Source organism: Heterocephalus glaber, unplaced genomic scaffold (assembly GCF_053883595.1).
Source record: "Heterocephalus glaber isolate CG9 unplaced genomic scaffold, H.glaber_assembly_v1.0 deba00001813, whole genome shotgun sequence".
Taxonomy (NCBI): domain Eukaryota; kingdom Metazoa; phylum Chordata; class Mammalia; order Rodentia; family Bathyergidae; genus Heterocephalus; species Heterocephalus glaber.
The window spans coordinates 1,734,160-1,760,537 of record NW_028258484.1 but is presented as its reverse complement, the minus strand read 5'-3'; the positions used below and the strand labels follow the sequence as shown (position 1 = coordinate 1,760,537).

General features: G+C 49.9%; 1 protein-coding gene across 15 annotated transcripts in view; it reads right to left on the bottom strand.

The window, feature by feature from the left end:
• The window catches only part of Mprip (myosin phosphatase Rho interacting protein), a 131,563-nt gene that overhangs the window by 31,623 nt on the left and 73,562 nt on the right, over nt 1–26,378 (bottom strand). For 4 of the 15 annotated variants that reach the window (XM_087203885.1, XM_087203882.1, XM_087203884.1 and 1 more), the window contains exons 4-13: nt 24,006–24,068; nt 21,926–22,077; nt 17,871–17,955; nt 12,466–12,679; nt 10,819–11,332; nt 6,739–6,880; nt 5,856–5,969; nt 3,835–3,891; nt 2,595–2,663; nt 62–151 (exon numbers count right to left, since the gene is read on the bottom strand). In XM_087203885.1, coding sequence (XP_087060011.1) covers nt 62–151; nt 2,595–2,663; nt 3,835–3,891; nt 5,856–5,969; nt 6,739–6,880; nt 10,819–11,332; nt 12,466–12,679; nt 17,871–17,955; nt 21,926–22,077; nt 24,006–24,068 — 1,500 coding nt within the window. The remainder of the gene's footprint in view (nt 1–61; nt 152–2,594; nt 2,664–3,834; nt 3,892–5,855; nt 5,970–6,738; nt 6,881–10,818; nt 11,333–12,465; nt 12,680–17,870; nt 17,956–21,925; nt 22,078–24,005; nt 24,069–26,378) is intronic. The other 11 variants (XM_013067035.3, XM_013067034.3, XM_021247600.2 and 8 more) reach the window with 7 other exon arrangements.

The window sequence follows — 26,378 nt, the reverse complement described above, 5'->3', positions numbered from 1 at the left end:
AGCTTCTCAGGAACACATCCCTGCTAGTCAGGCCCTTGCCCCACCTCACCCCTGCACTCACGTGTATCTGGAAGCCATAGTTTCTCTGGACTGGATACTCTGTGACATCATAACATGTGGACAAATCAATTTCCCCATCCAAGTCCGCTGCCTGCAAGGAGAAATGAGGGTCTTAGGAGCTTCAGAAAGAGCCAAGGCACTTAGTTGAACATATTTCCATGAATGACTTCTTGTGCTGACCATGTCTTTAACAGCAATAGACCTTGACCCACATCCTACCACTGCAGAATCCAGGGCTCCTCCCCTGCAGCATCCACACCATCATTTTTCCATGTATCTGACCAAAGGTAGTGCATGCTAGCAGTTCCCAGAGGTGCTGATGTCATAATTCCTTTACACTATTAAAAACTGAAGACCCTAAAGAGATTTTGTGTATCTATCGATAACACAGACAGACAACTTCTCCTTTAGTGATTGAGTTCTGGTACTGTGGCGTGACTAGGTTGTTAAATGCATTGGTCGCTAAATAATGAATTGTATATAGTATGTATATTACAATATTGACAATAAACGGTCAAAGGAAACTCCAACTTGATGACTTTGCTTTTATTTGCATAACTCTTACATGCAGTGTTGTAATGTATAACAGAATATAAAACTGCAGTACTGTACTATATAGTACAGTCAACAAAAGTTACAGTATTGTATAAACAAGGTGTACTGTACCAAAAAAAGGACATTGAGGCTCTATAAACAAGACATAAAAAAAAAAAAAAAAAAAAAAACATGGGTCATAAGTTCAAACAGTACACTTCAGTCCTAAATCCAAACAGTTGTTAAACGGGTAGGTTGTTAAATGAGGAATACCTGCACCACACTAAAATTAAAATTTTAAATACATTTATAAAAATAATATTTTATTTTCAAATTTAAAATACGGCTAAAAATTATTCATAAGAGTGACTTTTATTTTGCAAATTTCTTACAGGTTTAGCTTCAGAGATAACAGCTAAATTAAAGACAAAGTCCTGGGCCAGGGATTTAGCTCAGTGGTTTCACCGCCTGCTGCGAAAGCCCAAGGACCCACATTCAACCCTCGGTACCAAAAGTATCAGGGATCAAACTCAGGACCCTGCACTTACAAGGCAGGCGCGGTGCCACTGAGCTAAATCCCTGGCCCCGTAGCTTAATTTTTTCTTAAAAGCTCAAACAGTATTATTGGCAATGCATTCTGTCAGTTGTTTCATTTTCTTCTTGGTTTACCGTCATGAAAATGTCTGCCAAGTCACCACACTGAATGACCAGTTCATATGTCAGCTGTTCCTTCAAGCACCATGGAAGCAGCAGCTAGTTCAGTGGGCAACTCCAGAGTGGCACAGTGTGTCCACCAGGGTAACCCACAACTTGCCTCCCACACAAATCACGGAATGCTAAAAAGACAGAGCTTCAAAACTTTTCCTGCCTCATCAAAAACCATTCTTTTTGTTTTTTAACATTAAGGATCTTTATTTTTGCTTTTAAATACCATGACTGTCACAGCACAAATAGTGACCAGTAGTACACCATGGCTGCGGCCTATGCCAAGGCACTAGCAGTTGTACCTACCTCTGCTAATACAGCAAACAAAGTCTTGTTATAAACACAATTTTGACCACCACACCTCTCCTGAAAGGGACTCAGACCTTGCTCAGAACTGCTATCTGCACATATCATCAACTACTTTGATCACATTTGCCTTTATTCCTCGATTTCAGATACAACATTACTCTGGCCCTACTTTCCATCAACAGCATCCTTACCTGTCAAACTTGTACAGAGAATTAAATGTACGAACCTGACAATAGATATCTAGCTTCTTTCTAATCTTCTATTACAAAGATCTGGGAACTTTTTCTACATGTGAGGGTGAATCTGAAGGATCCCACAGTATACCAGGGAAATGGCAGAAGACAGATTTGTCAAATTGTTCAACGACAGAGTTTTTAAAATGTTTTGTTTTTTTAAGTAAAAAAGCCCCTTATGGTTGGTCTTCAATCATGGAATCAGGACTATCGAGGAGTCCAAATAACTTCCTCTGTCACATCCCATTCTTGTCCAGAAGACAAGATTTAGTTCAGTTCTTCTAATGACTCAGTTCACCACAAATCTCTCTTTTTTTTTTTTTGTACCGGGGATCGAACTTGGGTCCTTGTGCTTGCACAGCAGGCAGCGAAACCACTGAGCTAAATCCCCAGCCCTACTACAAATCTCTTTGTGGAAAAAAACAGACTCTTAGCCTGAGTATTCAAATTCAATGTTCTTCAAAGAAAAAAATGAAAGCTGCCAAAACCCATGGCACCAAGGTACCTATACAGTACCTCAAAAGAGTCCAGCATCCCAGGTAGGAAATCAGTTGTGAGGCTATCAAAGCTGCTCTAGTTGTACTCACTGTCCCACCAGACCCAGAGTGGAATGCGCAAGTTGGCAACAGGGACACTCTTCCAAATACAGATGAGAACTTTAGTCCAGGAGAGAGCAGTAGCACTTAGCAGCTTCAGGGCCCCAGGTGCCACCTGTTCCCTGTCTCCATTGGACAAGGAAGCCAAGAAACTCACCTCCTCAGCCACGGAGTCTCTGTAGTATCTCAGGGTCTGATCAGACAGGACAAACCAGTGCTTCTTCCACTAAAAGGGCAGGACAAATAAAACAAAACAAAACTCAACTGCTATCAGCATGGTGCTGCTCTAGGCCAGGGTCCTGGGGTCACAGAGCACAGGTAAAGCAGAACAGCTGGACCCATGTGGCAAACAGCACACAGATGACTCTAGTCAGGTGGCAGACAGCCATGCACTCACAACCTCAGGGAGGCTTGCTAAGCTGCGACTCCTCTGTGAAAAGGCAGCAGACAGCTGGGTGGGCCTAGGCTGGGGGCTCTGTGATCCACAGTGACGGGGCTAGTGACCAGTGCTTTGCAGGCCTCCATTCCAGATTGAGGCTGTAGAAAATGGGCCAGGCCCATCACAATGGAAAGGTGGCTGTGGAAATGGCAATGAGAGCACAGCCACTTGGCTGGCTCACCAGATGGGCGTGTTCCAATTGCACCAGCAGGAGCAAACTAACCCTCTAGAGTCTCAAGTCTTCATTGTCAGTAGCAAGGAAGGGAACTTGAGTCTTCAGGCAAGGCCAAGGGCATTTAACAAAGAAGAAAAAGAGAGGATGTTGGCACAAAGACCCAGAACGGAGAAGAGGAGCTTGGCTGGTCCTAGATGGGCTAGGATTCAAGGCTTCCAGGGCACAGACACAATAGGTTTCTCTTTGGTCTTGGGAAGAGGGTGCACGGCACCACAGGATTCCAGCCCTGAACAGTTCTTCCTGCTTGAATCTGATGGCAAGAATGGATCACATTTGCTTCCCCCAGAGCCTGGTGTCACTGCAGCTGAGGTGATCTCTGATATCAATATCTTTCAGCCCTAGGGAACTCTCTACTTGGCTGCTTTGTATGGAAACACAAGCTAGCCCCACAACCAGGGGCCTTCTCTCTCCCTGAGGACTTCAATAAAAGACAACTCCAAGTGAGAGGCTACAGAACGTCCCAGGTTTAAGATGCAGAAGTGTTGCTGGTAACTGGCAGATCTGGCTGGTTCCTTTCCAGGATGTCCACCACAGCAGTAGGGGCTATACAATTGCATAATCATAAAAAGGTAGTGGTCACAGGCACAGTTGTGGTCCATGAATCAAGAGTGTACAGAATGTAGGAGATGGAGCCAGGGCTCACAGATCTCACACCAGGAACAAGACTGGTTCAAATTCATACCTGCTTCCTAGCCCTCAAGGCCAGCAGTTGCACACACTCACCTGGCCATCTTCGTACTGCTTGGTCAGCCAGCCTTTCTTGAAATTCAGCAGGTCAGGCTAAGAAAGAGAAAAGAACAGCTCAGCCCCAATCATGGACAAAGCACATCCAACACAGCTGACATTTTTTCCTAGATGAAGCGTGCACTAGGAAAAGGAGTTCTGCCACTTGCCAGACAAGCTGTACACCCCCTCTTGTCCTCAAAAATGCCACTTACAGGCACTTGCATCCTCAAGGAGATTCCAGGCGAGCATGGAGGGCATGGCTTCATTTGCCATGGGCTGCCTGGCTGCCCTGAGAAATCCCTGCTTCTGCTTGCATGGAGTTAGCCACTGCTTAGCCTGTCTGGGGCAGAGAACTGGCCCAAGTGTAGAGCCTGGTGTATTGTTTGTAAAGGGGAATGGGTGCAGGGATGGCTGAAAGATCACAGAGGCTCTTGCTCAGTCTACAGGAAGATAAAAACCAGTGGCCTGAAAGGCAGAGACCACGTCTGCTGTTGAGAAGAGGCAGCAGCACTGCCCAGACCCTCAGGCCACTCATCCATCAGAAGGAAGTTGTCTCCACTCCTACCAAAGTGGGACAGAAGGCAGGTAGGAAGGACCTAGACCCATTGTCCCCACTCAACATATTCCACCTGTTTCACTGAGACAGCCCTGGTGGGGAGGGGCAGCCTAAGAGAACACAATACTAGGATATCTGCATCCCATCTGGCTGAGGCCCTTACCCACCACACAGAGCCCATCTGAGAAGCTAGGCCCCAGACAGAGCCCAGTCATTTCTGGCCTCAAGACACACTCTGTGCTTTTGTACAGCCATTCTGATCAGAAACTGGCTTTGCCACCTCTTAATATTCCCAAGTCAGTAAGGGAGTTAAGAACATGTGAGAAGTGGTAGGATAACCAACAGAACAGGGTGTTCCAAAAGCTCCTGCTCCATCATGAAGAGACAACGGACCTGCTGTCTGACCTAGGATGACCACCATAGAAGAGAAGTCCTTCAGCAGAGCTCTGCTTTAACTCCCACTTCACATCAGACTGCCTTTCACCATTGTCTGAAGTACTCAACAGAAAGCAATAATGATTGTATACCTAAAAATGTACCAATAAACTTAATGGAAAAAGAAAAAAAAAAAGCAATAATGAGGAATTAGGATGCCCCAGTCCAGATAACCCCCTTAAGAGGGGAAGTCCCTCTTGGGTACATGTGGTCATTGTGTAGGAGGTGTGAGATGAAGGGCTGTTCTCCATTCCTCAGGTCACCCAGCCTCACTGTGGGATCTATAAGTCATAAAGACTCTCAAACTTTGAGCTGCGGTTAGGTCACTGCAGCCATGCACTCCTCAGAGGAACAGTGCAGGTGGATCTCTGCTGGTGTCTTCTGTCTGGGCTTCTGTTGACTGCTGGAGGTGGTGGCTACCAGTCAAGTTAATAGTGAAACTGGTCTGTCTCAGGCATGAGAGATGGGGAGTCAGCCCGGTCTCCTCGGGACACTGGAGACAGAGAACAGAGGAGCTGGGCCACCATGTCAAGGCTGTCCATGCCCAAGCTCTGACCACTCCTTTGGCACCTCAGCCATTGCCACTCCAGGCCCAGTGGGAGGAACTGGACAAGCCCTGCTTTTCCTCTGTAATCCTGAGAATGGGACAAACTCTCAGCACAAGGTGGTTCCTCCCTCCAAAATACCACAAAATCAAACACCTCAAACCAGAAGAGAAGAAGGTCCCTGCTGCAGCACGGACTCTCACTCAGCATACCATGCCATGGCCAAACGAGCCTTCAGAGTGGAGACCTCCAAACAGAGCTCAGGATGGCATGCAGTCCCTGGTTCTGCTCAGCCCAGAAAAGGACAAAACACAGGATCTGCTTCTGATGGACTACAGGCCAGTAGGTGGGGGTACACACGAGGGCCGTGCAGAGGAACGGCTGATAAGGACCCATGGACAGAGACAGACAGTGGCTGAGTGGCTGAAGTAGCAGTGGTGATGGCAGGTCTCCAGAGAACTTGGCTCACGGCCTGGGCTCACCGTCATGGAGGACTCCGTGGACCTCCTGTCCAGTGACTTGGCTCTTCGGTGTGGAGACAAGGGGGAGGTTGAAGCATCCGAGAGAGGAGCTGTGGGGGTTTCACTGATGAAGTCCTATGGCAGAGAGCAGCCGCCAGTCAATATAGCCCAGGGCAGCATGGGCAGGCGAATCAGGTTGTCCGTCCTTCCTTGAGCAGGAAGGGACCTGCCTTGCTCCCAGCCAGGGCCAGTGCTGCCTCAGGCCCCCAGTGCAGGTCTGTGACCACCTAGGTCTTGAGATGCCCTTGTTGTTAGAACACCCTTTTCTTTCAGATGGTTAGTTACCCTTACTCTCCTGGTCCCTCCCTATCCTCCTGCTCCTGGGGTCACAGAAGGTTCTGTGACAGTGAGTAGCAGCTGAAAGTGGGCAGCTCATGAGCAAGAGAGATGCCCAGGAAGGAAGAACTCAGGCACAGCAAGCTACAGAAGAGACAGGTGGGTGCATGCCCAAGAGGAAGAGGACTGCTGGGCTGACGTACTTCATAGACCAAGCAGAGAAATAAAGTTACAGCTGCTGCCCAAAAGTCAGGAAAGAAGAAAGGCATCATGTTCAGCCTTGTGGCCAGGCTGCCTCAGAGAGGAAGAGAACAATCTAGTTATGACATGGGAACTAAAACTCATTCAAGGCCTCTAGAGAAGCATAGAACTCTGAAAGAAAGATGCAGAAGATAGTTGGGCCCAAGAGGCTTAGTAACTGAAGACTGGAGAGTGGAGGCTTGGCAGAATCACATCCCCAGCTTTGGGTGGGTGGGGGGGTGGCAGGAAAGGGATGTGTAAGGTTGTGTGGTACCTGGAGCCCAAGCCACCCAACAGGGGCCTCAGTGATCTAGTCCCAGGAGCTCACCCGCTTCCTGGGGAATGCCCTCTTTTCACTGCGGCCCTGGCGAGTGTCGCTGGATGGTGAGGGCCCGGCCAACAGGTTTGTCTCCATGTGCTCTGCCTTCTCAATGTCCAATGCCTCAAATTTCTCAATTACCTGGGACCTTCTGCAAGAAAAGACACAAAGCTGCTGAGGTGAGAGTGAGTCTCTTCTGTTCCCACAGTGGTTTGGTTTTAAATGGAGTAGGGGCTCCTGTAGCCACCAACCTATGTCAGGCAAACCTGGCTGATTTAATGCCAGCATCCCCTAGCTTCCCTGTTGGGTATGTGGAGCATCACACAGCACTGACTGAGCTTCCTGGGACAAGGCTGGTCAGCCTAAGTCCCATATGTATCCTGTCCATGAGGGCTGAAACAGTTTGAGGCACAGTTCTCCCTGCCATGCCCATACTTGTCCTGCCCCATACTGGAGGCCACACAGGCTGTCATGTTGACCCATGTGGCTATACACAGCTTGTCACCAGCAACCTCTCCCGAGCCACAGACATAATCAGAGAGCAACTACAAGTTTGGAGGAGCTCTGCACCACTGCATCTCCCCACAATCACAATGTAGCCCCCATCCAAATGCACTCAAAATTTAGCAGGCAACAGGCCCATGAATTAACATTGTTTCTGCCAACAATTAAAAGGAATCAAAAACCAAATTAAACAAAAACAAAGCAGGTTGATTCATATGAGAGGGCCGGCGGCTTTGTCAGGTGGTCTACTGCCGACGGAGCTGAGATGGGAGCGAAGCAGGTGGAAGAGGCGCGAACGCCACAGCGACACAGCAGAGGGCGGAGAAGGCAAGACCTGAAAGAAAATAAGGCTGGAAAATGAATAAACAGAAAAGGACTGCTTTTAAAATCAAATAATGGTAAATCAAAATTATTCAAAGAACTGAAGAAGCAAAAACCCAAGGTGATTGTGGAAGAGGGAGAGAAACCATGATTGTCCCATAGTCCTAGAGTCACCACGGTGCGTTAGTCAGGGAGGCCCTCATTCCTGGGGCTGCCCACCCTACCAGGGAGCATGGGATTTGGACTTGGATGTGGCAAAGAGCAGAACCTCTTGCCCAGACCCAAGGCCTGTACACCTAGGCACATCTCAATCCCCTCATGGGAAGGGCTTCACCTGAGTTCTAGATAAGTGGCTGAGAACTGAGGGGAAATAAGTAAAGGGCCCCCACAGCCAGAAGACTAAGACCTAACTAGGTGGAAGGGGAGGAGGGAGTAGCTCAGACCTTGGGGGACCTGAGCCCCAGGAGAGGGGACCTGAGCCCCAGGAGAGAGTACCTGCTAGGCATGGGGCAGCTCTGAGGCACTAGACTCTGCTTTCTCCTCCCCAGCTTCCTCACAAGTGTCTCTTCAGCAAGAGGCTTGTGCTGGGCAAGCCTGATGGCAGCAGCAGGTGAGGGGGGTAGCAGAAGAAGCAGACTGAGAGCAGGGAGCTACAGAAGCTGCTGGGGTCACTGGGCTCTAGGGAAAGCTTTGGTGAGTGCAGGCAAGGCGTCCACCATAGGCAAAGCATGTGATGGGCCATGGCGTACAGTTCCTACTTGCTGTGGGGCCTACAAAGCCCCAAGAAAGCAGTGAGTACTGTGCCGGACCAGAAATGCATGCAATTGTATGCTGCAGAGCTGTGGGGCTCCAGGCAGAAGAGTTAGAGTGGAAAAAGGGAAGGCACTTGCTGCAGCTGCTCTACATGGCCCCACGAAGATGCCTGTGAGACCACAGGCTCAGGTAACCTCTGTCACAGTCACTTGAGTAGGTGGGAAATTACCAATATGGCACTTTTGAAGTATCACAAATGTGACACTAATCACCTCAATTAGGCAGCACCAAGACTAGGTGCCACCCCTGCAGCAACTGGCTTCCCAGGGCATTAACTGTAACATGACGAGGGTGGCAGGTCAGGACCACAGGGGATTCACCCTCCTGTCAGTCACCAGCAGTCTTACAAGGGCTTCCCTGCACTCAGAAGCCAAAGACAAACTCACTGTCCAAGAATCTACTATAAAGGCTTTGGGTGTTTGAAGGGCAGACACATGGGAACCTAAAGCCTGTCATATTCAGACAGGACTGCAGATTGGCTTAGCCGAGGCTTGTCAAGAAACTGACACCTGGTCTTAGCTGCCTGGCTTTAAGGCAGGTCTGTCCTGGTTGCCATTCAGGGGGCTGTGGCTGATTTCCTGCCACTTTGGAGATGGTCTAATTTGCCAAGGGACAAGATCCAATCCAGCACAAGGTGACCTATTTAGGATCCAGTGAGAAGGCCTCAGAGAGTGACAGCAGCCATTCAGAGATCATTAGGGTCAGTGAGGAAAGGATAGTCACAGAGTTAGAAGGCAGAGGAGGGGAGTTCAAGGTGCCATCACCAGCTGAAATCCATGCTCATGGTGGCAGAAAGCATCCAAGAGCAAAGTCCCAGAGACCACATCTATCCTAGGCAAGTAGATAAGAACGAGTATTTCTTTGAGAAGTGGCCAAGCCAAGCAGGTGTGCAGAATGTTAATTCTGTGGTCTGGTGCTCATCTAGGACATGGCTATTCCTGCTCAAAAGCCACCACAACACACAGCCTGCTGCCAGCCAGCACAAAGCCTCCCCTGCCCGTCCTCCCAGCCTCCTCAATCACTAGGAAGACCCTTCACTTGTATGTTTGCTTAAAGGCTTACAAAATGCCATGGGCCCTTGTCCTGGGTCACATCATGGGAGTAGGGACTTTCTACTAACAACTCATTAGGCATCCAGTTTCTGAGTCGTGGTTTTTTTTTTTAATCTACAAAGGATAGTAACACCAGGCACTTTGTTGAGCTACCAATGAAATGTGAGAACATCCAGTGTGTGGACATTCCAATTCCTCTCTTTTGAAGACCAACAACTCGGGAAGCTTTCCTTTTCCTGAAGTTGATCTGAAGGCCCACAGGCTCTTTTGTCTGGGACATTAGGTGGGTGGGATGTCAGCTAACATGGGGTGGGGAAATGGGGCAGGAGATAAGAGATACCTCCTCAGACCTGCCCTGTCCTACAAGGAACTAGAACCCACGCCTCACTCTCTCTCCCCAACAGCACGCCTAACACTGAGCTTTAGGCTGTGCCCAAGTCAGGGAGGACACTGTGGACAATTCCAGAACTTAAGTCTTAATCTCTTTTCTGAACAGAAAAGTTCTTTGGAAACCTAATGAAAACTATGGGTTTTCTCCCAGCACATGTACACATGTACTCCCAAATTACTCTGGAGGAGGGGGTCACAGACCTATAGACATCTATCCACAGACCCCGGTGAGGACCCCTCTGATCCAGGAAAAGCCCCCATTTATAGACATGGGTGGAAACCCCTTGGAGTGGCACTTGGGTATCTGTCCAGGTCTAGGCCTGGGGAAGCCTCAGATGGACATTTCCCCAGTTCCTAGGAAGCATGGGTCAGTACAGCAAGGGAATGGCAGGCAGGTGCCTCCTCCTCTTGGACAGCAGCGAAACCTGGGTCTCTGCCCTTGTCCAGGCTGTCCATACTCTACTGCTCCTCAGAAGCAGGGCTCTACTCTGCCTCCTCATTTCAGCCAAGAGGGCATGTGGTAACGTCACAGGCCTCCTTGGGTTTCCCTGTGGTTCATGGGGAGTATGTTCATGGAGAGGAGCCTATGCTGCCCTTGTAATTCTCAATGCCGTTTATCCATTCTGGGACTGCCAGATAAGGAAGTCCTGTCCCCACCTGCAGTTCTAGCATTATCTAAGAGAACAGAAGTAGGATGAGAAGCACCAGATCCAGCCCTATGTTAAGGCCTGGCAGCTTAAAACCCCTCAGGGACCCTCAAGGTCCCAATCTAGGAGGCAGTGACCACAACAGCATGGGCCTGTGGGTGCTCAGAAATCCTGCATCTGGTTGTCAGGAGCTGTGTTCTTGAGCTAGTCAAGAGCCCATAGGGAGAGGTAACCTGTACAGAAAGCATTTCCCCAACGAAGCTTAGGGAATGTATGTGTATGTGTTTGTGTGTGATGTGTGAGAACATGTGTGCAGCCCTGTGCAGCCACATGACAGTATAGCCCTCTAATTCCTTCCTTACCTCCGCTGGTTGCCAAATAGACGGGCCACCTCTTCCCTGCCAGGGCTCCGGGCCCGAGTCCTACGCTCCAGTCGCCTTCTCTCCACCTGGAAGGCTTCTCGGTGGCTGATCCTGATGGCCTTAGGGACGTCGGCCAGGGCAGCGTACTGCCTGGTGGCTTTAAAGGCAAAAGAGCTCCCCAGTCTCTCTGTCCCCCGCCCCCCTGTGCTGCTGGAGTCCACGATGGCAGAGGGCCGGCTGGCCTCTTCCAGGGAGCTGAGAGAGATGCTGCAGACCATTCGGCTGGGGTCTCGAGGACCTGAGGAGTGAAGGGGATGACCAAACTTCTGGGAGGGTGATTTGGGGTAACTGTACCTGTTGTTTGGGGTGCTAGGGCTAGGAGGGGAGTGTGGCGGAGGCAGCTGCTGCTCCTCAGCCTTCAAGTCCTGCTTGGTCTTTTCCAGTGAGAAGTAGCCACTCTCCACCCGCACTTTGCGGCCACAGTCCATGCGGTCGCTACTCATGGTGCTCTCCTCTGGAAGAGAGAAGGGGAAGGGGAAGAGGAGGTCAAACTCAGCCTGCTGCCAGCTATACATGAGAAAGACCACACAAGGTCCCAGAAGGGGCTATCTTGCCATCTTCCATCTCCAATGCCCACTAGAGACTGCTCAAGGGTAGAGTTGGAAGGAAAGAACCATGGGATAGAAATGAACCATTCTCTTTGCACTTTTCCCCCCTCATTCACCTCTCCCTGGAATCTAGCCCAGATTGGCAGGTGGGCCCTTTGTGTTTAGTCTGGGGCTGGGCAGGGAGAGCAGGACTGCACCCCACGAGGGAAGACATTCCACCAACTGCTTATCCAATCTAGAGAAGGAAACCAATGGCCAACCACCCTTTCAGGCTCTCAAATTTGGGGTGGAAAGGGGTAGTGGCTTTTGCAGACATGAGATAGAGTGGATAAACTGTAAATGAGATGAGTGTGGTGTGTCAACAAAGAACTCAGACATGTGCCTAGAGCAAGTGTAAAATGCATTCCAGCCTTGACTCAGTGGGCCAGCCCCTACCATGCACTTGTCCTTCATGATTGGGACAAAATATGATCAGGGAAAGCCAGCCTGCTACAGAACCTAGGTTCTGAGACCAGAAAGGCAGAGACAAAAACCCCTGCAACTGCTTAGGCAAGTCCAAGAGCTCAGTGGAGAGGACACAAGGAAATCAGCGGCTTCCTCCTCAGAACTCTCTTCCCTCACTGTAGTTGGGGTCCAGGGCAGGATGGGGACGGTGAGGACAGGAACAAGACTGTCCTAACCATTGCATGTCTCAGGACAGTGTGGGCACTGTGGGCTAATACAGCTATAAGAATAAGGACATGATGCAGAGAAGAGGCCTCCTTACACATAGCCCTTGCTACACAGCCTTTTTTATTCTTCTGACACCTGCCTGGGATTGGCAGAGCAGGTGCTGCTTTGTCCTTTACAGATGAGATTTAAGAGCTAGAAGGGACGAGGCCAAAAACACAGCTGATGCACAAAGAGAAAGTGAGGTCCAGGGCCCACGACAGGGCTCGGTAGGCCCCTGAGTCCATAGTGTTAGCTGCTGTGGGCTGTGATGAGGCCCCATGAGATAGGGCACTGGGGCATGCAGGCAGGCCAGCCAGACACCGCTCACCTTCTTTGCTTTCCAGCCCTGGTTCCCGCAGGGAGCTGGCAGAAGAAGTGTGGCTTTGGCTGGGACTCTGAGCTGGACTCAGGTTGCTCCCATCAGGCTGGTCCTTGGCCCTCATTTCTTCCTGCCAGAGCGTGGACTTGGTGGTGGGGACTTTTTCTGCACTGGGGATGCTGCTGCTGTTGCTGGTGACAGCCACCTTGGCAGGCCCGGGTTCCTGGGGAGATAGTGGTGTCAGTGGGGACGTCTGAACAAACAGCCTGAGCTGGTTAACAGGTCCTGGTTGCCCAGCTATGGGGACAACAGATCAGCTTCAGAGTTTCATAGTCTGGGAAGCCCCAGAAAGGCTCCTATGTACCCAGAACATAGGAGAAACTCTTTCTCAATGGTACAGTGGCCTTCTCACCTTTGGGGCTCTGCAGTGCCTAACCCAAGTGGCTTCAGGCTATTTTGGCAAATGTAGAGAAAAGGCCCCAGGTTTCTGCCAGACCCCTCTCACCAAACACACGAGAGCTCTCTCCATCCATACAACCATGCCCAGAACAGTGGCCTACACATCAAGGATAAAACCAGGGAAGCTGGTACACAGTCTTATCATTCCTAGACTTCTGGGTACTTCAGACACCTACATGTGGTGATAGAACAGGGCTGGGGAGGAGACTATGCCTTGAAGCCTGGCCCACGTCATCTGCAGAGACTCAGTGAATATGAGAGCAAGTTTCCATGGCACCTAAGTCTGGCCAGTCCTGTGGCCTCACCCACCTTCCACCTTTGAACCTAAGAAGCTAAAATGGAATACCCAGACACTATATGAAGAAAAGAGTCATCAATGTAAACCAAACGTTATGGCCTGAATGTTTGTGCCCTTCCTTTCCCCAAATTCCTATGTGGAGATCCTACCCCATCAATTAAGGGCATTAAGAGGTAAGTGATTAGATCATGAGAGTGGAGTGAGTATCAGTGCCCTTACACAAGAGGCCCCAAAGAGCTGCCTCTGCCCTTCTACCATGTGAGAACCAGGAAGTGGGCCCTCACCAGACACCAGATCTCCTGAAGCCTTATCTTAGACTTCACAGTCTCCTGGGCTGTGAGAAAGTAAGTGTTTGTCGTTCAAGCCACCTAGTCTGTGGTATTTTGTTATAGCAGCAAGAATGGACTAAGATAATAAATATCCCACTCAAATTTGCAAAAATATGCACATGCTCACACATGCCTGTGTGCAAATGTTGTCTTACACAAGATAGAACCAAAGGAGTAGTGTGGACAGGAATGGTGTCAATTTCCATTTACCCAGGGTACAGAAGTGGTGCTGTCCCGGAGAGAACCATGTGTAGGGCAGCTACCTAGGAAGGGAGTATAGCTCCTAAGTAGGCAGAGAACTGAACTCTACAAACACACAGCCCTGATGAGGGCCCATGCTATGATTTGGAGCTGGAATATTCCCTAAAGGCTTAAGTTTTGAAGACTTGGTCCCCAACTGGCAGTGCTATGGGGAGGTGGTAGAACCTTTAAGTCGGGCCTAGTTGGAAGAGATGAGTCACAAGAAGTACACCTTTCAAGGAGATATTTTGTTCCTAGACCCCTCTCTTTGCTTCCTGGCTACGATGAGATGAACAGCTTTGCCCTACTACATGCTCTCAGCTGTGATGTTAAGTCTCATCATGGGTTTAGAAACAATGAGACCAGTAGATGATGGGCTGAAATCTCTGAAACTGTAGGCCAAAGGAATCTTTCTTCCTTTAAATTGATTTTCTCAGGTACTGTCATAGTAGTGTAAAGCTAACAAACACAGCAAGGCTGCTCTCCTCACCTGTCTTGCAGAGACAGCTCCAAACCTAGTCCAATCACCTGGCTGGGGAGGGAAGCTGCCAATAGGAGGACTTTGGCCTCTTTCAGAAGTGAAGCATGTCAGCTTACCAACTACAGGGCAGGGATGATACACAAATGCTCACCTCTCCCTCCCATCCTGGTGGTCCAGCCTCATTTTCTAAAACTCCTCTTAGGCTACCTCTGGATTATGTCCCTAATGAGGTCACAGATGATCAGGTAATGTACATGTGTTTGTGTGCAAAAGCATGGACCTAAAACAATCATCAGATTATCTGTTAATAACCAGGTCAGGCACAGAACTATCCAGGCTCACCAAACCTGGCAGGGGGACTGCAAGGATGAGTGGAGGTGGTGCCTTCCTATGTGCATGGCCAGAAGGGGAAGCATGGGGGAGGTCCAAGAATTTCTACCACTATGTGCCCCAGAACAGGAGAAAGGATGGGAAGGGGGAGTAGCCTTGGATGGAGCACCTGCTCCAAAGCTGTTGCCAGATTTGCACGGATCCCAGGCCTCACTGGATGAGATCAAGCCAGGAGGCTCTTCCCCAGGCCCAGAACCTGTATTTGACCATCTACTTGGCTCAGGGTCACTGCTCATTGACTTTTAGGCTTGAGACTGCTTGGAAGAAGTCAGCTTCAGCTTCTTCAAAGTAAGTGATGTAGGGCCGGGGATTTAGCTCAGTGGTTTTACCGCCTGCTGTGCAAGTGGTGCAAGGACCCGAGTTCGATCCCCGGTACCAAAAAAAAAAAAAAAAAAAAAATAAGTGATGCAGGATTCTCCTTACAGTTTCTGAAGGGCTCCAATGGTATGTGGAGATCAGCCCTAGGGGCACCTTCCCCGCAGCCAGCAAACTACCCTCAGTAGAAGGTGGGGAAGCCCATTCCTGGGCAGACACTTTTTTTCTTCTGAGCAGGTAGATGAGACATCTGGCTGGGCTGAATACAGCCACAGGGACCCTTCCATTCCTACAGTGTAGGAGGCTGCTGGGCTCATGCTGCATAGTCTCAGCCAGGGTCTGAGGAAGGAATAAAGTGCCTGGGTTTTCTGTGTACCATTTCTTGGATGGGCAACACTGCTCACAGCTGTCAGTACCCCAATGAAGTCTGTGCTGTTCATCAGAGAGAAATAAGATATGGGCCCCCCTCTCTCTTAAGGGATATCAGAGAAGGCCCCTCTACTTTCCTGGTATGAAAATGGAGCCAGCGACCCAAAGGGAATGGAAAGATCTGACCTGGAGTGGGGGTAGCAGAGACCTCCAGAGAAAATAAGATTCCTGGGGAAGGAAGAAAATAGGATTCCTGGAACATGTGCACAGGTTGTTGCTGGTGGGCTCACAGACAGGCCAGCTGTTTTATGGGTCTCTGCAAAGGCCAAGAGCCCTGGGGAAAGTGAGGATCCAGCCTACCAGGGCTCCACCTGGCTAACAGACCACTGGTGTCTGCACACCTGACTGAGGACTCCTGTCCTGGTCATATCTATGGTGGGTTAGTGCTTCCCCTTGTCCCAGGCTCTCTCTCTTGGCCATAGGAGGAGCCTGTGTTTCTCAAGCCATGGTTGTGGAGCTCTGCTTAGGGTTGGGCCTGTCTCCTCTCTCTGCCTTAGGTTCTGTTGGGATCCCCTCCCCAGACTACTGTCTGTGGCTTGATCCATAGACCCACCTTCAAGTTGTGAGACTCTCAGCTCTACCTGTATTCTTCCAGAGCAGAGGCTGAGTCTAACTAGACTCAGCAGAGACTGAGGCTTCAGCCCTCCATAGCTTAATCTAAAACTCTCCTCGCCCTACAAATAGCTGTGGAGGAAGAGCCAGGTATAAGATCTCAGGTTCTTTCCTCTATAGGGGGCCAAAGGCTTAAGGCTCACTCCACAGCCCAGCCTGGGCCATATGAATGCTATCAGAATCAGGCTGCCTAAGGTAGGTCTTCCCAGGAACTATGACCCAAATGCAGTCTCCATCTCCTCTACAGAGGACCCATGTCAGCTGGGGGAGATGGCCTCTGATTAAAGTTCACAGTTTTGGAAACCAATGGCCTCAAATAGGATATTTCTGGGATCAAGAGGCAGAAGAGGAGTGTCTCTACCAGACCAGTTTAGGAGAGGACTTAGAAGAGGAGGCTGGGGTGGTCCAGGTCCTAGGCCCTATACCTACCTGCCCAGAAATGCCATCCAGTATAAAAGACAATGCCCTCAGGCAAAGGGGTGACCTTCCTCTCTACCCTGGGATCATATGGCTTCTATCAACCAAAAAGGTAGAGCCTGACCTTGGGTAGCAGCACTTGAGGGTATGGGGTAAGGTGAGGGGATACAACCAAAAACCCTGGCCTGGCCCAGAGCATTTCCTGCAAATGAAGTTACCTTACTTGGAGGCAGCTCTGCACTGAACTGTTTCCAAGGCATCACCATGGAAACGTGGAATAACCCCAAACACTGTTCTTCTACCTACGATTTTTTTTTCTCAGAACAGCCAGCTTTGGAAGATTTGTTTTATGAACTGATGTTCCCCAGCAGGAAGATCCATTTTCAGTTTTCAAGAAGTACTTTGGGGCCTGGGGATTTAGCTCAGTGGTGCTGCGCCTGTCTCGCAAGTGCAAGGTCCTGAGTTCGATCCCCAGCACCAACAAAAAAACCCCAAAAACCCCCCAAAACCAAAAGAAGCACTCTGTATTTTTTGCAGACTTCTAATCAGGGACATTTCCTTCTAGGGGATAATGGCTTGGTGATCCTGGGACTCCTTGGGGAAGGACAGGATAAAGGTGGACATCCACTGATGGAGGATAGGCCCAGCCTGTGCTATACTGGCATGCACTTGGTCCTGCCCATTCCTGGCCTTTTCCAAAGCTCCTTGAGGCAAGCAGCCAGTGAGGAATGCCCAGCCCCAGAGACAGCAGGGTTTCACCTTCACCTAGGCCTCTTCAATTTCACCAGGCCTCTCATCTTGGGACACCCATCTCAATCTATTCATTCTCAAGGGGCTAAGAGGCTCAATCCCAACAAAGGAAAAAGCACTTGGTGAGAGTTAAAGCTGGGTACAAAGGGGAAAGGATTAGCATTTACTAAATACTTACAATGGAGCTAATGCTTACTTTAACAATGACAATAGTCCTAGCAACCCATTTTGAGCTAGGTATGGTGGTGTGAACCTGTAATCCCAGCACCAGCCAAGCAATTTAGAGACTAAGAGAGACCCTTTCTTGAAAAAAAAAAAAGCCCCCTTTGCCAGGCTCAAGACTGCAGCCTCATTTCCCCAGGCCTAGGCCTGAAGGGACTCTCAAAGCCCCTCACTACACAAGGGCACCTTAGTTCTCGTTCTCTCTCTCCCTCTCTAGCTGTGGCATCAGAGGAGTGCGTGCAGTAGCAATCCCTTCTCCCACTCTTCCTTCCCCAGAGGCCCACAGGATGGTCAGAGGACACACTCAGAGAGGACAGAGTGGATTGTGATCACCAGAGTGGGGAGGAAGGAGGGGGGCAGGCAGGGTATGACTGCCTTAGCCCTGGCCTGACCTCTTCTCAACTCCCTAGCCTCCAGACACCTTCACTTCTTACCACATCTCCACAGAAGGGATGCCACCTGGCAAGCCTACCTGTGGGGTGGGTGGCTCCACTTTCCGTTTCTTCTTTTGGTTCTGCTTGTTAGTCCTGGGATAGACCATGAGCATCTCCAGCCACCTGGGGAGAGGAGAGGAGACAGAGTACCAGGTAAGACCCTGGCTCTCAGGAACCATAACCCTACTCTTGCTGGGGTGGCCCACGCCCTAGGACCTACACTTCCTGCTTAAAGATACCCATCCATTGGCCAGGCCTCTAGGCACTGAGCAGGGCAGGGCATCACTGCAAGTTGAGAGACACCACAGCTGGGCCAGAACATGCTCACCAAACAGGGTAGGAGAAGTACAGGCTCTGCCAGGACCAGACCCAGACAAGGATCCCTCCATGGCATGGCAGGGTCAGGGCATAATGCAGGCTCCACTATGGCAAAGAGGTAGGCCTGACCATAGGGCTGGGGTCACAAGGGCACATCACTCTCTCATTACTGGACCTGTCTGCTGGGCTTCAACTTGGCTCTAAAACTGCCCACACAGAATACATCTGCAAGTACTCAGGCAGTGACTGGGAGCTATTTAGGATTGGTGAAGCAGATGCTGATCCCAAGGAGGAAAGCAGGAATCATTCCAGCAAAGTTCCCTATGGTGGGTCACCTCAGAGGTGAGCAGCTGACCTTCCAGACTACCTCCTGAACAGGGAGGGGGCCAAGTACTCTGGCTTTAGGGAAAGTCAGACAAAGCAGCTGAGGACCCCCACCAAGGCTCATGTGCTGAAGGGTATCCCTGAACCAGGATTGGGGAACTCACAAGGGGGCGTGGAAAGAGAGGGGGCTGCAGGTAGGAGTCTGGGACCCCAGCTTTCACTCTGCTACTATCTGATCACAGCCTTGGGTGCTTCCAGCCTTTCTTGAGGTTTATTGGGGGGTGGGGGGGCACTACTGGGGATCGAACTCAGGACTTCCTGCTTGGGAGGCAGGCGGCAGAACCACTATGCTAAATCCCCAGGCCTGTTTGTTTCATTTTTGAAACCAGGTGCTAGATCAGGTTATGGCACAAACACTCCTCCTACCGTGAAGAATTTTACAAGGACTAAGTGAATGAAAATCAGATCCCTTGCTGAAGCTTTGTACCAGTCCAGGGGAAGAGGGGTGGAAGGTACAGAGGGCAAGAAGGGAAAGACAACTTCAGTCTTCTCTCAACAGTTTAAGAAATCTTAGGACACACTGGCCTAGACCTTCCCACAGCACTAGGGTCAGTGTTGGTCCAAACCCTGTGTGGTAGTGGTGATGGTTGCACTGCTGCATCCTGGCTGGAGGCTACACTGACCCTGTACCCAGCAGCACTCCTGGGGCAGGAGAGGGGATCCCAGAGTACTTCTTTAATTGTGTGCTGCAGGAAGGGAAGGAGGGTGGGTTAGAGTTAAGAGGTTTTCTGGGACAGCCTTAGGATTGCTGTGCAGCTGACAGCTGATGATAGCTGGGGAAGCCAGGCTTGGTGCTAGGAAGAACAGTGACTGAGTCAAGAGCTACCCTCACCTCAGCTTAGCCTATAGCCCTTTGACTTGCCAAGAGCATAGAAAAAGGCCAGAGAGATAGGTCCTGAGGTCACTTCTTTGTGGCCCCTAAACAAGAGAGTACAACTGTACTTTCAAGGCCAGTAAAGAGGTAGACTTCCCCAGGGCCCTGAACCCTCTCTTCCTGCTCATTCCTCTTGTCTGCCACAGGGGCTGACATTGCCCCAGAGCACTCTGAGGACACTTATGTCTGTAGAAAGCTACTCCTACACCTTCATCAGACTCCCAGGTCAAGGTTACCATGCTTTCATAGGGCATGAAAGTATGCCACTCCCCAAGTATGTAGGGAGCATGGTGGGATTGCAAAACCTTTTAGATGCCCTAAGCCTTGCAGGTACCTCCATCTGGCAACACTGAGGAGCTGTGTGGGACGGCCCTTGAGGGAAGTCTGAAGGCTGGTCAGGCTACATACTGACTGAACACTTCACAGAGCTGCTGAGTTTTCCTGGCCGGGCTCAGCACCTCAGGAGCTTAGGAGGTAGTCTAGGAAGTCCCTGGGTTGTGTACCAGGCATCTCATCATTGCCCAGTCATGATATGAAGCTGGAATTACAGATGGCAGATCAGGGACAGACGATGGAATGTGTCTTCTGCACTTGGGATTTCTCATGGAAGCCCAATATATTGGAAGTATCTAACATTATCCAGATGTGTTTCAAATGTTAACAAACCCAGTGAAGAGAGGAAAGCGTTGAGTATGGACATGGGATTGGTGGGTGCCAGGGCTCCCCAACTCCATAATGGAGAGCAGTTGGTGCTGACAGCATTGTAGAGGGAAGTGCATGAGAAAGCAGGCCAATACTGCTGAGAAAAGGAGAGAAAAGGAATGGCTGGGGCTGGGGGTGGGGCTCAGGACAGGGCAAGGACCCTGGCCTGACTGTTGAAGGACTGATCAAATGCTAAACATCACCCTCTAACTATATGGCATGTCACTAACCCAGATTCAGACACCCCACTGACCTGGGGACCTGAGACTCTTTTCTCCCATACCCTCCCTGGGTCCCAGGATGAGAAGGTAAGCTTAGCCAAGGGATCCATTAGAGCTGGTGTGTCTGGCTAGGCTAGGCCAGGCAGCAGAGAGGTGTGAGCCAGAAATGCAGATGCCCACTCATACCTGGACACTGTCCTTGGCAGCTCCCCTGCTTCGTGGCCCTCAGGCTTCTCAATGCAGAGTGAGGGTTCTTTAGAAGCCCTAGTTAGTCTTAAATCTCATGGTTCTAGATTAAGTGTAGGGAGAGACACAAAGTGCTCCCTCCCTCAGCTTGTCCTCAGGAGCTTAAAAAAAATGCAAACTCACCCAGCAGAGGGTGCCCTTGTCCCCACCTCTGGCCTTCTCTCAGTCTGGGCCAGGGTGTCGCTGAGACGATAAAGCAAAGTGGTGCTTCAAGGAACATCCTTGTGGCTCAACCAAAGAACTTTGTATCCCCAATTTCCTCTACCCTGCCCTGCAGCTGTCAGTCAGTTCTCATCAACTCCCCAGTCCTGCTTTCTTCCACAGCTTCCTCAGATGGTGACTTGCCTGCTTTGAGCCTTAAAATTTGAGTGGGGTTGTCCAAGATCCACTCCTTGAGCTCCCAGTCAGGCCTGCTGAGTCTCCCTACTATCTACACAGACCATATACAGCTTTCTACCATGGCCCTGGAAGCAGGGTGTGGGTAGTAAATGTCCTATTGTTGGACCATGAGCTCCCGGAAACTCAGGAAAATGGAGCTCCCCTGTGACCGTTGTCTATGTTAAAACCTGGGCCTACCCTTCATCTGGCAGGCCTTCTCCTAAAACTCTGCAGAGGAGTGGCGTGAGCAAAAGGGTTGCCCATTCTTCCCATTTAAAGAAGCCAGATTCTGCAGTGGCAGAGGTGCAGCTCATATGTGAGGCACTGGGCATATGGCTGAGACATGCCTCCACTCTTTAGCGCCACCCTTGAGGAAGATGCTCATGTATGTGACCTGGAGCTGGATGATGGAGCCCTATGACTCATGGGACATGCTCTACAGGCTGACATGCAAACTGACTCTGGACAGCCTAGAGGAAAGAGGGGTTATTCTGTACTGAGAGGAGTGCATGAGCAACACTACCAGCTCAGCCCTAAGGGAGATATGGCAGTGGGGTGCATTGCAGAGTAGAGGTGGGCTGCAAAAGGGGCTTGAAGCCACCAAGCAACACAGATCTGATCGTAGGGTGATGGTGTGGGCAGAAGGGAGTGAGGTCAGGTATACTTTGGGGACTGCCCTTCCTCATGGCCAAGAGACAGGTGAGTTGGAGTGTGCTCAGAATAGAGGTGGGAAAGCTAGGAAGAGACCTGAAGAAGGTATGGTAGCCCTGGAAGGAGGCTGGGTTTTCAGGATGAAGCATAGCAATACAGGCTGGTGGGCAGGTATGTGGCAGCACTAAGAAAGGGAGGATACTCAGAGAAAGAGCCACCTGTGAAGAGAGGCAGTGATGATGTGGCTGAATCAGCACACAGGGCCCGCTGGGAGGCAGGTGGGTGGGCAGCACCTTCTCTCACGGCACTGAGCACTCACCCACTGATGATCTCTTTAGTTTCTGCCCTGATGAAATGCTCCTTCTCAGGTGTCAGAATGCACAGGGAGAATTTCTGGCCAGTGCGGCCCTCTCCATCCACCACATCTGAGCACTGGTTCATGTTGATGGTACCCTGTGGGAGGGTTGTAGGCTGCAAAAACAAGATGGGCAGTCATTGAGACAGCAGAAAGGTGTCAGAATAAGGTGGTAGTAGTAGGTCCACAAGCCCTAGTCGTGCCCAAGCCTTTCCCCACCATGCCCTTGCAGCTCCACTTTCCACCCCTCCCCCAGGGAAGACTAGGGAAGGCCAGGTTCCTCAGAGAACACTAACTGGACTTCACTTCCTCCTTGGAAAACAATATCCCAGCCTCCACCAGAGGAAGAGGCAGGGGGTGACAGGAAGAGGACAATTCAGTGAGAACAGCTGGGGAGACAGGCTGCCAAGATCTTGGTCCCAGAGGGGTTGCTGATCCAAGAGAGCATTGAGAAAAAGCTCTAGGAGGTGATTCAAAATAGCAAGGTTATTATTATTTTTTCCAGCACTGGGGATCGAACTCAGGACCTTGTGCTTGCAAGGCAGGTGTGGCGCCACTGAGCTAAACCCCTGGCCCAGCAAGGCTATTTTGAGAAGTGGGAAAATTGGGGCCACATCTTTGACCCCCAACTATGGGGCTAGGGACAAGATCCAGGCACCCTGCAAGGAGTGGCCCACCTGTGACTGCCCAGGGCCTGCACAGCTCTGCAAAGGTTCCTGGGCCAGCTCTGGCTCAACAAGTAGTATTTTTTAAAAACAAACACACATAGCAAAAGCTGTTAGACACTGAAATTAGGGGCAGAAAACCAAACAGAAAATGAAGACTTTAAGAAATTCACACAAGTGATGAGCTAGACAAGAGGACCTTTCCAAAGGTGATCCATCAACCCTTGTATCCCCTGACCTCACAATCCCCCAAATACTGATGCTTTGAGAAGGCAGACAACAGGGCACAGTGGCTCCCATATGCCAGGAGCCGAGAGATGTATCCTTGATGCCCTCTGCACTGCTGGTTCCCACAGAGAAGTGCAGCTCACAGGCTCTGGGCCCTGGAGCTACAGGAGGGTAGATTATGGCTCCATCCTCCTCTGGGACAGCCACCAGCTTCTCTACAAAGCTACCAGAGAGCCTCGGTCCCATTCCTGGAGAAGCAGCAAATGCCTGCAGCTTCAGCTTGGAAAGAGGCAAATGGCAACATTTGGGGCAATCTGTAACTGCCTCCTCCTACAGCTTCAGTGCTGCCAGCTTCCCACTGACCATTGTGGGAGGGCCTGGTCTGAAAGCACCAATGCTCAGATCAACATTGGCCCCAGCACCCTTGTCTACCAAATACCCAGGTTAGGAGTGACCTCCTCAGATCCTTACAGCTAGGGTGCTTGTGATCTTCCTGCTATTGCCACCAGGCTAACCTTCAAGTTCCTCTGACATGCAGGCCACTTTCCTCTGCAGCCCTGATTTCCCTGTGCAGGAGCAGACCGGAAGGCCAGAGTGAGATTACAGAGCCCTTGGCATACATGGTCCCCATTGACTTTCTTTCCCATGGCTGGGAGATGAGCCTCCCAACTTCAAGAAGCCCTTGATTGTAGGGCCTCTGAGATCAGTTAAGCTCTATGCCACCAGCTCCATATGTAGGTAGCCTGGTAAAGACTACGCTCACGGGATGTCTCTGGCTTTGGATGGGAAACATCATGTACTCTATGCTGTGGAGTGTTTACCATGTGGCCTGCCAGAGGACTACCAGGAGGACTCATGAAGGCCCAGCCCAGCACTAACAGGGCCACAGCCTGCAGGTGCCTCTCCAGATACTCATGGCGGGTGCCAGCAAAGGGAGCCAGGTGGGACTGTCTTGGAGCCAAGCCAAGTGAGCTGTGGGCAAAGGTGGTAGCTTCCAACGCCATCTTGCCTGGATCCAAGTACCTTCTGGCTGGGGAGGATCAGGCCCAAGATCCAAGCCTTTCCCACATCCTCCCTCCAGTTCAAGGCCCTTTTTCTAGGCTTTGGAAGTCCTCATTCCTGGGCCTTCTCTGGCATGTCCTCTGAATTACCTTTGGGTTCACTGCCCTCTCAGAGATGGACTCTCCAAGGCCCCAACAAGGCACAACACTGCTCTGAGAGAGAAAAAGAAAGAAACAAACAAACAAATATTGGGGCTCACTATGAGGACTGAATGATCACAAAGGGAAGGAACTGCAGAAAGACCTTTTCAGGGTGCCTCCTCTTCCCTGATCCTGGATTCCCAACCTAACCCTTGTGTCTAGTGGTCTAAACTGAAGACAGCATACGCCCTTCGTAAGTCACAGATCAGAACCATGGTACCAGCAGGTTATAAAACGTAACATATATTACATATCCAAAGTTAAATGGAAATGATGAACATATCAACTGAAATTCTGATATTTTTGTCTCAAGAGATCTCCCACTGGGCCCACACTGAAACAACTATTCCAGGGTATGGTGTCACCAAACCAACTGTTCGTCTTTCCCACTTATACAGTAATTGTTTCTGCTGGGTATTCAGCCACCAGCGAAAGACCCTGTCTTGCAGCTGGACACAGTCCTGGATCTCAGTCTCACCAAATGAATGTGAAGTAATGTCTACAATCTCGCTGCCTCTCTGAGTCTCAGTTTCCTCAGGAAAGAAATGAGTCCTTCCACAAAGGACTTCAGAAGATTTAAAGAGAAGGCAAAAACATAAACTAGGCCAGGACTGAGAGAAATTAGTATTCATTTACAACAGATGTGCCAGGCTTTCACAACTGCAATTTTTTCTATCGCCCCTTCAGAATTATCCACAGTGAGGCAGACATTACCTGATCAATCTTATTGTATACACAGAAAAGAAGGCAAATGGGATGGATATATGTCACAGAAGAGAAAAAGCCCTGACTCTGGAACCCAATCCACTCATGGAGCTTCCACTGAAGTGGGAAGAAAATCCTTGCTCCAAAATTAGATGATCTCATTCTTAGTTAACCCCGGTATTAACTTTGTTTTTTTGGTACCAGGGATCGAACTCAGGACCTTGCACTTTTGAGGTAGATGGCAGCACCACTGAGATAAATCCCTGGCCCTTTAACTTTTCAATAACTGCTTTATTGAGATATAATTCACATACCATACAATTTACCTATATACAAAGTACAACTCAAAAGCTTTTAGCATTTTTAGTTATACAATAACCAACTGCAGAACATTCTAATCACCCCTCTAAAAAAACCCAGGACCATCAGCAATCATTTCCCTTTTCCCAAGCACTAGTCTCCTTTCTGCTTCTGATAATTTACCTATTCTGGGTACTTCATACAAATGGAATCACTCAGTACTTGTTTGTGTCTGGCTGCTATCGCAGCCTCCTTTAACACATTTTGAAGGTTCTCCCATGATGCAGCATGCGTCCCCACTTTATCCTTTTCAGGGACGAATAGTAGTCCATTGTGTGGAAGGACCAAAATTTGTTTATCCATTCATCTGCTGAAGGGACACTTGGGTTGTTTCTACTTTGGGGCTGTTGTGAATAATGCTGGTATGAACAGTCACATACAAGTGTCTGCATGAACACATACATGCTTTCATTTCTCTTGGGTGGACACCTAAAAGTAGAGTTGCTGGGTCATATGGGAACTGTACCTTTAACTTTTTGATAAATTGCAAATTTCCCAAAGTGGCTACACTATTTGACATTCCTACCAATAATGTAAGGATCTGGTATAAACCTTTAAAACCTGTATTTATTGTGTAGGGTGTGGTGGGACATGCCTGTAATCCCAGCACTTGGGAGACTGCAGTATAAGGATTGCCGTGAGTTCAAGGCCAGCCTGGGCTACACAGGGAGGTCAAGGCCAGCTTAAACTACATTGTGAGACCTTTTCTCAAACTAACAACAACAAAAAACTGTATTTATGCAAGCTTCCAACCAGGGCTCTTAGAGAGCGGGTCCAGGTACACACTGACAACCTAAGAAAGCACTTCTTAAGCTGGGTATAGTGTGGCAGGCCTGTAATCCCAGCACTTAGGAGGCTGAGGCAGGGTACTGCTGTGAGTTTGAGGCCAGGCTGAGGCTGTGCTACATAGTGAATTCGATGCAAGAGAACCTGCAAGAACCTGTCCCCTCCAAAAAAAGCCATCTCTTTCCATGTTTCAATACTGCCACCCAGAAGAGCAAGCAGCAGTACTACAGTAGGTCAGTGGCAATGCCACTTACCCTGCATCCCACCCTGCCCCATGCCCCACACCTGTATCCTCTCACTGAACACTTCCAGAACCCTGTGAGGCAGATGTCACCATCATCTCTATCCTACAGACAAGGAAGCAGCCCCCCAAGAAGCTAAGTAACTCATCCAGGGTCATGGTGCTAAGAATTAGCAGCCATGTCAGGATTTGAATTCAGGTCCCTGGCTCTGGAGCTAGACCCTTCTCTA